This window comes from Myiozetetes cayanensis, unplaced genomic scaffold (genome assembly GCF_022539395.1).
Source record: "Myiozetetes cayanensis isolate MyiCay16 unplaced genomic scaffold, myiCay2020 scf6-25, whole genome shotgun sequence".
Taxonomy (NCBI): domain Eukaryota; kingdom Metazoa; phylum Chordata; class Aves; order Passeriformes; family Tyrannidae; genus Myiozetetes; species Myiozetetes cayanensis.
In genome coordinates, this window is record NW_026087853.1 from 61960578 (window position 1) to 61974472 (window position 13895).

The window sequence follows — 13895 nt, forward strand, 5'->3', positions numbered from 1 at the left end:
TGATCGCGGAGCTGCGGCGGGAGGTCCGTCTGCCCGGGCCCTGCCGCGACACGCAGGTCTCCGCCACGGGCTGCGACTGCGGGGCGACTCTGGCACACGCCGCGCTGAGTCCTCCAGCCCTGCCCTCTTCCCATCCCTCAGCAAGCCCGCCTCCGTCCCCGGACGGGTCCCGTGTACAGCGGGAGCGGGCAGCGCTGGTCTCGAACACGGCTTCTGGAGCGCCGCGAGGGGAGGAGGAGCGGGGGAGGAGCGGGTGCGCCGGGAGCGGCGGGCGGAGGGGGAGGCGGAGGCGGAGGCGGCGCTCGGGGTGGCACCGGTACCGCCACCGCGACCGTAGGGGCTCCGCGGGCTTGTGCCGTCCCGTCAGGGTACCGCCCGGTGCGGGAGAGCCCCTCGCCGGCCGCCACGGGCGCGGCGGGCCGAGCCGGGCCCAGGCCGAGGGGACGCTCCCCCGCCGCTCGGTAGGGACGGGGGGGAGGGAGCGCTCGCCGGGACCTCCGCGCCGGGCTCGCTGCGGGCTGTGCTGGGGCCTCCGGCGGGGAGCGAGGGAGGAGGGAGAGAGGGAGAGAGGAGGAGGGAGGCGCGGCCGGCGCTGCCCGTCGCGGGAGGGGGAGCAGCAGAGCCCCGCCGCCCGCAGCTTTGTTCGCCGGGTCCTCCGACGCTCGTCCCACTCCTCTGCCGCAGTCCGAGCTCTCTCCCGGTTCCTTTCTTTCCCCTCCGCTGGATACCTCGGTGCTGGAGCATCGCCTGCGGGACCGACCCGCAGTGCGGGACTAGGAAACAACAGGTCTTCCCCCCCTCTCTCCTCGCCTTTTTTTCCAAAGTGGCACCGGCGCCTCGCTGTTGGGATTATAAATGTTGGAACTAAGACCCGGGGAACTGGAAGGAGAGCCTCCCGTTGGAATTAACAGGAGAGAAAACAAGGGAGGCTTTTCCAAATCCTCCGCAAGAAAGCCCGTGCTGTTTTTTTTCCCGTGCTGTCCGCACGCTGTTTGATAATGCGATTGTGACCTGAGTGGAATTTATGAACGACGAACTAATTGAAGCTTCTTGCACCGCTGCATCGGACTACATTTTTTTTTATTTCCTCAGCACATGATTCCTCCGTGCCAGCTGTTGCAGGACCTGTGGGCCAGTAATAGAGGGATGGGAAGCTGAGGCCGTTTATTTTCACGTGCTTCTGTTCCGGGGACTTGGCGAGCTGGCTGAAGCTGCTGCTGCTGCTGCTACTTTTTACTGGATCTGCGCTTTCCTCGGCAGGTTTCTTGCTTTTAAAGTGTGTGTAACTGTTTTCCTCGAGGGCTGGATTTAATGATGAAAACAAATCAGTTCTTTTCAATTTTAACTCTCAATACGCTACCCTTGAAGTATTTCAGAATTCTTAGCCTAAAAAAACCCAAAACAAAATTGGTTGAACCTAAATATGCTTGGTGGGAACTTTCAGATATATTGGGGATCTTGGTCCCTGTGTGCTCCCTAAATTCCTTAAAGTGAAGTGACTGTGAAATACCCTGTTAAACTTAAATATTCAAGTTTTCTTTGATTGTTTTGCTTAAGAGTGTATATTTGTCATTTCCATGCATGCATCCTTTGGAATAATTGTGGCTTATATGTGGTGTAAACATCATGCTGGAAACTTATCTCAGATCGCACTGGTTTCCATCCCTGATGTCCTGCACTTTCCTGCACTTTCCCTCTTGTTCTTCTTGTGCTTCTTTCAGCTGCTCAGCTTTGTGAGTGAGTTGTTTGATATTCAGGCTACAGACCAGAACGACAGTAAAACAAAATATTATGTGGAGATTAAAGAGAGAAATTCCACTCATATATTTCGCTCAGAGATGTTCCAAGATGCAACAGTTGCAACTTCCTCTTTCTGTTGCCTGAAGTTACTACTTTAACAGTAGCATTTTAATAGTAGTATTTCACAGTACTGTAATAGTAGTAGGTCCTTTGGTGAATTTAAAATGTTTGGGGCTTTCTTTACAAATCTTTCCATCCTTTGTATGTTTTGTGCCATGTTGTTGCCTGTAATCCGTGTTTCCTTATGTTCTCACAGGTGTTGCATTTCTTGTGGAATAAGGGTTTTTTTCTTGATCAAATTCCCAGAAAATTTACAGTTCGTTGTCTGTAGAGCATCCCTAGTACACATCTTATATTAGCAGACTTCCAGGGATTACCTGTGTTCCTTTCAAGTTTTTCCCCCTAGGTTAAATACTGTATTCCTGACATCTAGCATGTATTGGTTTGTCATGTACTATCTGCAGAACTTATAAATTATGTTGGTAATAACCATGAAGAGAACCTATTCCCTGAAAGTTGTTAGTGTTTCTGGACTGGGATCTTGGAAGTACCCAAGTGTCTGTCAGCTCAGACATCAGAAATGTGCAGGCTTGACAGCCCGGCACCAGTTGATCCAACTTTTGGAAATGGCACCAGTTGATCCAACTTTTGGAAAGCTGTTTATGCTGTGATCTCAAAAATACTAAAGATTGGAGGTCAATTCTGAAGGTTGGTGGAAAAGAAGTGTTCTTGCTTCATGGAGTTTGTGAAAAAAAAACCAAAACCAACCAAAACCTCTGTAGATTGCTGAACAAGAACAAACTTACTCACTCAATGTAGCTTTTTGTTGAGAGTTTTTACTTCTGGCAGCAAGAGAGATGTTTTTGGAATGATGCAGTTGGGTCAGAAAGTGACTTTCTCCAGTAAACAGTTTAGTGTAGCATATGGGTGTTTGCCAGAATGTTCTGATCAACAGGGAATATTTCCCTGGAAAATTCAGCACTCTCTTTTCTGTAAGTGCTCTGAAAGGGCTTGTACCATTCTAGTCAACCCTGAGTTGTGTATTTTTTATTTTGAGCAGAACGGATGATCTCAATCTTCTTAATTACTGAAAAATAATCAGCTTTTAGGATAAGAAGGAAAGTTTTTCCTTTAATTCTTTCTGTACATTCGTCTAAGAGCCCCTGGTGGTCTAGAGGTAAAGACGCCGCGCTATCACCGCGGAGACCCGGGTTCGATTCCCGGTCAGGGCCACTCCCGGGCAGGTGGGGCTCGTTAGCCCTTAAAGGCAACCCACCTACGTCCTAAGGACCTCGCTGCCACCGTCCAAGCTCGCTTGGCCCTGGCAGATGAACCTTAGGATTAAAGGGTGGGCTCAGTTCCGCGCACACTGTGTCTCACCTAAAAAATCCAATGCGCAGGCTGGAAGGTGTAAAGACCTTCCCCGGATCTTCGCTCGCGAAGACTGGCCATTATTTATTATTTTATTATTATTACATTCGTCTAATGCCAAAGAAGAAATGATGAGACAACTTAGAATTTTTGGAGATTATGAGGTGGCAGATAGTTTCTCTCCTGAGCTGCTTGGGGAAATCACAAATTGTCTACCAGTGGAGGTAAGTATTAAAACTAGATAGGACATGTCTTTTGGCAGTGTCAGCTGAAACTAAGGATGTTCAAATGTTCTTTATTAGGCAGCTCACGGGACTCAAAGCAACTATATTTTATCAAAACAAACAGCAGCGGAGGTTATTGTGCAATGCCAGAAATTCATGCCAGTGTGTTAACGCAGCAGTAATATAAATTCCTGGGTGGCTGGTTGTTTTGGGTCATCTGACAAGGGTGATGGTTGGTGTCAGAATTGATATATTTGTGCTACAGTTTATATTTGCACATAAGTATGCAGTGGGATAGAACCCTCTGTGCTACAACCATTTGAAGAGTAAATAGACGTCCTTTCAAGTACACGGCTGGTGAAACTCACACACAACCCTGGAAACTCTCACAGGTGGGATGTTGAAGGTATAGGAAAAGTTTGGATATCAAGGAACAGCTCATAGTTGTTGGAATTAAGTGGAAATGCAGGACCAGCTAGCTCAGTGTTGGGGCAACAGAGCTGAATCAACTTTATTAAAAAATGGAGGGTTTTTATATGGATTGGGGAGGAAGGTTCAGGAACATGGGAGGAGAATAAGAGGAGCATGCTAATCCTCCAACTCGGATTGAGTATAGGGAAATACATAGAGAGAACATACATATGTATGCAGGAGTAGGATAGCAACAGGGTAAGTCAGGTATTGGTCGAGCTGCTGTGGCTCCACGAACTGTCCAATGGCAGCTGACACTAGCTTTTGAGCACCGTGTCCATGGCAACCACTTGCAACATGATGACAACTGAAGCTGCAGCTCGACGACAATATCACACCTAAAAATCACTTCTAATACAGGCTGGTTTAACCACCATAATTATGTTCATTACAATCATAAAAACTACTTCCAACACATAGTAGAGGCAATTTTCCTGTCAGCTCCAGTGAAGCCTGAAGTAGATTTTTCTTGATTTACTTGCACCCAGGACTCTTTTGTAGTTACTTTTTGTGTGTAAAAGTTCCAGTAGCTGGACTTACGTTTTATTTTTTCTCCTAACTGTATTTCCAGACCATTTTGAAATAATTAGGCCTCTTTTTTTTTTTTTTTTTAAGAATGCAAATAAAATACTGCAGTGAAATATTTATGTGTGTAATTGTGAAATGTGGTAGAGAAATCAATTCATTTTTTTAGCAGTTGAAAAAGGAAAATAAATTAAGAATTTTTGCAGTTGTTTGCTGATTAACCAGAGGACTACACTGAAACTTTCTTCCAATAAGCAGAGTTTTATTTAGGAAGAGGGATTATAGGCATGGATTCTACATCTGTGACGGTGGGATTAGTGTCTTTACCCTTTTTAAAAGTCTCACACATGAGTAATTCCAAAGGAGTTCTCTGTAAGTATGTATTGTGCAACAGGTTTTGTCTCTTCAGTCACATCTGTATTTTAGAATAAAGTTTTCCCAGTGAATGTTGGAAATGGCAATCTCCTAGGACTGTGTCTGGCTGCTTTAGCTGCAAGTTAGAATTTGCAGAGTGCAGTGTAATTGGTCGATGTGGCCTTTTGTTGTTAAGCGGGTGCCTCCCGTCACTTTGAATTTTGCTGAACAGCTCCGTCTGAAGCTTTCACTTGACAAGCAGCTACTGTCTGTTAAACAGTATATTTTGCAGAGTTGGAAAAAAATAGAGAAGCAGTCCTTGTGCACGTGGTGTGTTTCTGCTTCGGTGGCCATTTGTGGTGTTCACCTCATCTTGATCATCACCAGTTCAGCTGTACCAATCCATTTCTTATTGAACAAGTCTCTTGCTTATTAGTGTTTTCCTTATTTTAGACAACAAAAAGGACTATTATTTACTAATATGTCAATGTTTTCTTATCAAAGTGCTTCTTAAGTGTTCACTGGCCATTGGAGTGACAGATGCGTATCTATTTTCACATCCTAAGTTGTGTTGGTAACACGTGAGGGTTTTTTCCCATTTCCTACAAGCTTTTTTCTGCAACATGGACTTGTTCACATTCACACCTTTACTTTTTGCACTAATTCTAATTGCCAAGGTGGTTCAGGTTACAATTTAAATTATGCCAGAGTAGGTAGATAGGTAATGTTATGCTCTGTATTTGCTTCTAATTGTGGTGTATAGTTGTACCTTTTATCCTATTCAGAGTGCACTCTGTGAGTTGATAAAACATTTAAATGCCTTTTATGTTGAATATTTTTAGTGAGGCTGTTGATAGAGAGCAGAAGTGGTGTGGGAAGTATTGGCTCTTTCAGATACTGCTACAATCATTTCCTGACAGAAACCCAAAAATGGAGAAAGATACTCTTTAATATTGACTACTCTGTGTTCACTGTAGTAATAAACGTGCAGTAACTGATTGAGGTACCTCGGTTCCTGTTCCCTGATGACACTTCACTCTATACTATTTCACTGTGGTTGAGCTTTGTGTAGTGAGATCATCACTGAATTTGAAGGGTGAGCCTTGTGAGGGCTTTGAGTCCAAGGGCTCGGCTTTGAGACAATTCTGATTCTAATCCTCTGAGATTTCCAGCAGGACTGCAGGGAAATGCTGGAACTGCTTCAGTACTGTTTTGTGAGATTTGAAAGAAGGCGTAAATGAAATTCCAGTATGTAGCTGTATTCTGGTAGATGGCAGGGTTATGCACTGTCTCTCACATTTACATCCTGACTTGAAGTTTGTCATGTTTTCTGATGTCTTTACTGAGCTCTGTTTCATTGCGTCTCCCTCAGCAGTTGTTAAAAAACCCCACAACAAACAAAGCAAACACACAAAAGAAACAGCTCTTTGAAACCGTAAAAAAATGCATTACAAAGATGTTTTTCCCTTTGTTTACCAGGGAAACCCCAACTCAGATAATTGCCTTGAGAGACAAATGAGTTTTCAAAAGTACTGGTCAAACATCTTCTGTTTTCACAAGTGTTTTTTTGTCTTTACAGTTGGTAACGTAAGTTTTAAGTTTGAACTTAAGCATGACTGTAAATTGTATTGGCTTTAGTCATCTGAACGCTTCAGGAAGTTGTCACGTGTTCATACGAATCCACTCTCACTGTATCCTGACATTTCTGTCTGGTTTATTCCAGGAATTTGCAGCACTTACAAAAGAGCTCAATGTATGCAGGGAGCAGCTGCTGGAAAGGGAAGAAATCGCTGAACTGAAAGCAGAAAGAAATAATACCAGGGTTAGTTCCCTGTCTTCTCCAAGCTTACCACTGTTAAAGAATGGAGGAAAACACTGAATGTTGAATTTGAAAAACTAAAAGTGTTTTTTTCCCCAATAGTTGCACGTGACTCCCCGTGGAAGTGCAAATGTCTGTTGATTAAGAAAGTTTGGAAGCTTATGCACAGCTCCAAATGCTGCTGTGCTGAATCAGGAAAAGCTTGTAAGACTGCAGTGTTTCTGTCATTCAGCTTTCTAGTTGAGGTTTTGTAATCACACAGCTCCTGGGATCAGAGGAGCAGAGCGGGTGGGTTGTAGGGATCTGTTTGAGCAGCTGACGCTGCTAACGCAGCTCAAATGTTAAAAGCAGGTCCTTACTCTTGATACAACGTTCTTTGTCTCTGAGATTTGAAGTTTAGAGCTCAAAACTTAATGTTCTAGGAGGCAGAGTTTTCTGCAGCTTTTCAGCGCAGGAATAAACATTGTTCCTTTTTCTTGCTTTAACTGTTACTGGAACATCTGGAGCATCTTGTCTCCAGGCATGAGCGATCTCTGAGAATGACTGTGGTGAAAAGGCAAGCTCAGTCTCCTGCAGGAGTTTCTAGTGAAGTAGAAGTTCTCAAAGCACTAAAATCTTTATTTGAGCACCATAAAGCCCTTGATGAAAAGGTAATGAAATATTGTGCCTCATCCTGTCCCCTCTTTTGTGGGGGCCATTTTGTGCTAAAGCTGTAGAAACCTCTGAACTGTAACTACATCCAGTACCCGCTCTCCTAAATTAATGTGGAAATAAATCAAGGTGCTGTGGTTGTTTCTAGTATTTCATTAGCTCTGTTAATGTAAACTCAGCGTGGTTCAGGGGCAATATATTTGCTGTAGGATTGCGTACAGTTTCTTACCTCTACAGTATCAGGGTTTAGCCTTTTGATTATGCAATACAAGGAAGAGAGGAATCTGCTTACACTGTGATATGAAGCTGAATTAAAGGAACCCCTCCCTTCAGCTTTGCCTGATATTGGCAGCAGGATATGCAAGTCCTAAAATTGACTGTGAGTTTTGTTGCCAACTCAGTTTACCTGACTTTTGTGACACTTGGATATAAAATCTGGCAAATTACTTTAAGCAGAATTCTTCTTTTTAAACAGAAATACAGAATTAACTCTGTACCTTGCAAAAGAACAAGCAAATTCGGTGTACATTTAATTCTTGCCTAAATTTACAGGTATCTTAAAATACAGTTTGCTTATACCAGAAAGGGAAAACTAGATTTTTTAAGATACACATTATTTGGCTATTTTTTTTGTGTTGTAGTTAGTACTGACTCCAGATTACGCAGGTGTAATGGAATTTATTATCTGAAAGGGCATGGCAATAAATGAAATTGATTTCTTTTTTATTTGAGTGATTTCATATAATTTGAAATTACCTTTTTTAGGTAAGGGAGAGGTTACGAGTAGCACTTGAAAGGTGTAGCTTCTTGGAAGAAGAACTAGGTCCTACACATAAAGAGGTAGGTTTCTGTCTTAAAAGTTACATCTTCGTGTGTGCATTGTGGGCAGTTTAGTCAGTATTTGTACATAGTAATTTACTAAGTTTCACTTTCACTTCTTGCTCTTGGTTTTTTGCCAAATGGAACAAAATTAATTTTTAACTCAGTTACTTTGAAAGCGCAGGAGGGAAAAAAAATAAACCTCAACCCTCTGACACCTCCTGCCCGCAAAAAACCCCAACAAACCCCAAAAAACCCCTAAACAAAACAAAAGAAAAGAAAGAAAACAGTTCATACGGCTTTAAAATAAGAATTTTTGGGTTGCAGTGGCCTGAACTGGGTGCCTGTGCTGTTTCATTAATAAATACCTTGCAGTAGAGTCAGTAATTGCTTTTGCAGCTGTTCATTATATTATTAGCGAGAAAGGAATCGAAACGTGTATGTAAACTTTTCTTTTAGTTAATGATACTGAAAGAGCAAAATAATCAGAAGAAAACACTTCCAGATGGGATGCTGGATATAAATCATGAACAAGAAAATATACTGACTACAAATGGGAAGGTACAGCTATTCACTTTATTTAGTTGACATCTGATTTTTTAATTATTATCTGTAACATTTGAATTTGAAACTATAATAAGATATTTTTGCGTGATCATCTAACTAAAAAGCCTTAGCTACCACAATTTCAATGTTTGCAGTCTATCCAGTAACAAAATTATCTTTGTGGAGGAGTGTTTACAGATGAGTAACAGTTTGTTTTTCAGTCTTATTTACAACATGCAAATACACTTCTTTTTTTCTTGTTAAATAGAGATCCTCTGATGGTTCTTTATGCCACAATGAAAACCTTGCTAAAGTGATTGAACTCCAAGACATCACAGATAAGCAAAACAAGGAGCAGACACAAATGAAAGAACGTCTCACTGCTCTGGCCAGCAGAGTGACAGAGCTGGAAGAAGATCTTGACACAGCCAGAAAAGACTTGATAAAATCTGAAGAAATGAATACAAAGTTACAGAGAGACGTTCGAGAGGTGAGGAGGGAGCTGGCAAAATTTGGGGACTCTCAAATGCAACTGCTTTATTAAATTTTAGTCTTCTTGGTGCTCAGTTGAGCCTTTATGCTTTTGAGTGTCTTTGTATTGACAGATGAGAAGAAAATAGTTCAGGGCATGATCTCTTTTTTTAATATAACAGACGAGTTGCTAAAGAAAATTTGTCTTCACTCTAAATCTGTGACTTAGATATTTCATTAATATATATGGGAGATTTAGCATTGCGAACTTTACCATGTTCTTGAAAAGATGCTTTATCTTGCCATAAAAGCTAAGCTTATTCGTAAAGTTTAAATTTTTTAAAGATGTACATGGAGGAAGAATCACTTTAATTTCAGTGCTGTCGTTGACAGTTCCTGATCAATCACTGATCTCCAAGGTCCCATTTCTTGCAGCGTACTGTAATTAAATAGAAGTTAAATAGGGTGCTTAGTTAAGTCCAAGAACGTTCTCTGACCATCCCCAGCACGTCAAGATTTGCTGTGTTTGTACCATTGAAAAGGTAAGTAGCAGATCTGTGGTGTAAGATAATAAAGATGAGTCTTTTTTTAATCATTCAGTGTTTTAAAAAAGTCATTGAACTTGTAAGCCTAAGTGAGGCTCATCTTTCTACTTTGTTTTATACCAAGAAAAATAACAGAAATGTCGGATTTTTTAATTTCTGTTATTTCTGAGGTTTGCTCCCCAGTTTGATCACAAAATAAATAATTCTCTCTCGTATTCTAAATTCTGCTTTGTGTCTTGCACAGGTTACGGCCCAAAAGGAAGACATGGAAGAGAGAATTACAACTCTTGAGAAACGCTACCTCGCTGCACAACGTGAAGCTACATCTGTGCATGACCTCAATGAGAAACTTGAAAATTAAATTGCCACTAAAGACTCCATGCACAGACAGGTTGGGATTGGAAATAAGATAAAGTGCATTTTGCGCGGCATAAAACTGATGGAAATAATTCATGGTCATACTCTGCTGAAGCACTTTGCTTTTAGGAAGATACACAGCATCTGTAATGGGCTGTTGGTATTGACTGTCTTTCAGTAAATGGAGTTGTACATTGCAGAGTTTTACCCTGGGAATGAAGATGAGGCAGTTTTACTGGGAAGGGGAAATGATTTAGAGAATTTCAGTGCACTTCTTCATGGCTTTTGTCCCTATTAGTTGTGGATTTTTAAGTTGTTATATGTGTATCCAAGCATCTTTAAGTTCACGTGTGAGAATTACCCATTCTAAGCTGAAACCTTTTAAAACTTGCATAATGTGTAGTGATTTTTACAGGCTATAATAGAAGTGAATGTTGCTTTACTGGGAGTGGAAATTTGACATGTGCTTGCCAGGAAAGTCCAACTTTATAAACCAAGTGTACACACTTCAAAAAGAATTGAATTTTGCAATAATATGCACAGTGTTATTTAAAATATGTAGGAATTTGTCCGTTGTCTTAGCACAACCTTGATTAAGAAAATTCACAGCTTGTTCTTTGCCGCTTTACAAATTACTTACCATTTTTAACCCTAAGCATTTTTGATTGTGATCCTGTGCAGAGTGAAGATAAGAACAGGCAATTGCAGGAACGACTGGAACTGGCTGAGCAAAAGCTGCAGCAGACCCTGAGAAAAGCTGAGACTTTGCCAGAGGTGGAAGCTGAGCTGGCCCAGAGAGTTGCAGCACTTACAAAGGTGAGGCCCCTGGACAGTGTCCTCCAGACTCTGCTCTCCATTGGTGTCCCACTGCACAAAATCTGGTCGTAGTGGTGGCTTTGTTACAGTCTGGTTTTCCCACAGACAATTCAGAAAATATTTATCCTTGTTCTCTCTACTTTTTCTGTTCATCTCTCTGAAGATGCCCTTTTTGATTTTTATTTTAATTTTTTTTTTTTTTAATTTTTTCTCTTTGGAACTTGAGCGGGTTTTCTGTTAATTATGTTACATTATGACAACGTCTCTCTGAAGTATTACTTTGGTGTTCTTTATTAAAATCAATTCAGTATTAGGCATAAAGTCTTTCTAAGCATGAACTATTTCTGAAGGGGAAACCCCAAATCCTTCCACTTATAACCAAGTGAAGAGTGTGAGGAGCAAGAGAAGTAATGATACTAATAAATACCAAGGCTTTTAGAGGGCTGCAAGTGAGCTAATGAAGTGTGAAGAATTATGTTTAATAACTACAAGTGAGCCTTTTCAAGTGTGTGTGTATGCTCTCTTTGAAAGTCTTAGTTTCATTTCTTTCCCTGTTATCTTTCCTGTCCCTAACTGGCTCTGTAGTCTGACCTTTTGTCTCCTGGGAGCTCTGCTGCTAAAGATGCAAAAGTGTTGGAACTTACCACCAAGCTTAGGAAGGTAGAATTTGTATCTTAGTCCTTGTTTCTGCTTGCTGCTTTCTGCTTTGTCATGGGTAGTAACACAGAGTCACATCCTCCAAGCTAGTGAGGAAAAGCTGAAAATGCACTTAGTTTGTCTTTGTCTTTTTTTTTTTTTTTTTTTAATTCTTCGGGATATGAATGAACTTCTGCTGTTGCAAGCTCATTTACAAAGAGCAGTGGATTCATGGTGAGAGGTTACCTCATTTTGCTACTCACATATGAACCCTTGCGAGGTTTTTGGTGACAGAAAAGCATCTGTTCTGCATTTTGTGTTACCATAAATGGAAGTTGTGTGAAGCATGTTAGAAATGTTACTGTGCTTCAATGTTTCTGTGCTTTTGAAACCTAAAAATCCACCCAAATTCTAATTTTGCTTTCAAATTGACAGGCTGAGGAGAGACATGGCAACACTGAGGAACGACTGAGGCAGATGGAAGCACAGCTAGAGGAGAAGAATCAAGAGCTGCAAAGGGTATCGTACATAATTTTGACAAGGATATAAAGCTGAAAGAAAGAATCCAATCCCCTTCATGGCTGTAACCATTCAGCAAAGCTGTTTTTGTTTCTCTCTTTAAAAGAAAGGCTGAGCTTGGGCTGGCTGATATTTGGGAGATTTGAGTCACTGTACTATGCCTCACCTTAAATCTCAAGGGAAAGCTGAAAGTCTGCAATGAAAGTTTGAAAATAGAAAATATCTGATTATTATTACTATTCTTATACTCAGTATATATTCATAATAAAATATATTAAATTTGCTACTAATATTTAATAAATAATAATAAATAACTATAATTATATATTATATAAATTATTTATTTATAAATATTTAATATTTAATAAATATAAATATTTATAAATATTTTTATAAATAAAAATTTTATTATATAAAAATAATTAATAAATAATAATAAAATTTGCTATTACTATTCATACTTTCTGATGAAGAGACAGATCAAAAATGTGCTGAATTAAATGACTATAGAAAAATTGGTTCCTGGGTTATAAATAATGGAATTCGTTCTGAATCCGGTTTGTTTGTTTTTTTAATGTAGACTCAGATTTTCAAACTTCTGATTTTGGATCAGTTATTACACTCTGCAGTGTCCCTTATACTCCATCACAGAGTCCTGGAGGTGCATGCAGTATTCCTCTCTGGAAAAAATATTGCTGTTAAAGAAAGCTTACTGCCTTTATAACCTGAAAATTGTTATAGACATTGAAAATTTGAAGTTATTTCAGTAGCTTTTCTGTGTCTTAGGCTAGACAGAGAGAGAAGATGAATGAAGAGCATAATAAACGTTTATCAGAAACTGTTGATAAGCTGCTGTCTGAATCCAATGAAAGGCTCCAGCTTCATCTCAAGGAAAGGATGGCTGCCCTGGAAGATAAGGTAACAAGTCACCTTCCAGCACATACATTAATTAGAATGGTCAGAATTCTGTGATTTGTGCAGTTTGCACACATCTGTAACTTTAGTAAATAAATATGAAATCCTTATTAATAAATAGTTTCTCTTAAGGCTGTTTTTTAATATGGATTTTGAAAATATGTACCAAAAATTCAGTTTTTTTGAGGCTGTCCTTGGGCATTGCACTGCAGTGCTGAGAAGGCATTTTTTAGTTTTCAATAGCTTTATGCTTTTCTAGTTGATTGGTGTGGATTGCCTAAGTAGGCTCATCCAGTGTAATACAGGAAGCCTGAAGAATTAGGACTAGAACTTTGGCCTTTTCAGTTCAGTTTCTTTTGTTTCCCACTGCTCTTGGCTGTACCAGTTCCCCTGAGTCCTTGTGGGATTCTTGCAAGTTAAAACAACCTTGTGTTTTCTTCCCAGGTGGATAATTTTGGGACTCATTATGTGAATGTAACTGGGCTGTTCTGTGCATTGTTAATACACCTCTTGGAACTTTCCCCAGCATTCAACTTTTTACGGTTTTTCTTTCCTTTCTGCTTTTGGATGTAGTTCCTTATGGATTTTTCTTCCATGCCTGCCTTTAAGTTAAATTCCCTTACTCTACGTCCAACAAAGCAAGGTCTTCAAAAGTGGCACTTTGCTTGGTGCTGATTTAGGATTGCTTTGTCTTGGATTAAAAAAATATTTGGTTTCCTTTGTTAGAGAGTGAAATGACCATCTGGGGAAAATGTTTCAGTAAAAACTGTGTGAATTTTTCTTTTAAAGTCAATAAAACGCTTCAATGTGTAGAATGATGTTTTCAGACTTTTACTAAGTGTTTGCTTCCTCTTGCATTTATTTCAACTCAATTCTCATCCCTAAACCAGCAGTCGGGTGTCAGATGACACATCTTTGCATCATTCCAGGACTCTGCTCCTCTCAGATCATTACAGGCATTTAGTTCATTTCTTGCCCTCCTTTTATACTCTCAGAGCTGGGAGGAATTGAGTGGTGCAGAAGGAACGTAGGTCCTACTTTTGTCGTTTGAGTTGA

At 40.4% G+C, this 13895-nt stretch overlaps 1 protein-coding gene across 1 annotated transcript in view; it reads left to right on the top strand.

Annotated features, from left to right (window-relative positions):
• Positions 1 to 13895, top strand: part of LOC126651164 (liprin-alpha-1-like) — a 52379-nt gene that overhangs the window by 1406 nt on the left and 37078 nt on the right. The window contains 10 exon segments of the mRNA XM_050336739.1: positions 12 to 461; positions 6469 to 6567; positions 7981 to 8055; positions 8494 to 8595; positions 8849 to 9070; positions 9841 to 9987; positions 10635 to 10769; positions 11355 to 11429; positions 11841 to 11924; positions 12711 to 12842. Of these exon segments, the coding sequence (XP_050192696.1) occupies positions 12 to 461; positions 6469 to 6567; positions 7981 to 8055; positions 8494 to 8595; positions 8849 to 9070; positions 9841 to 9987; positions 10635 to 10769; positions 11355 to 11429; positions 11841 to 11924; positions 12711 to 12842 (1521 nt within the window).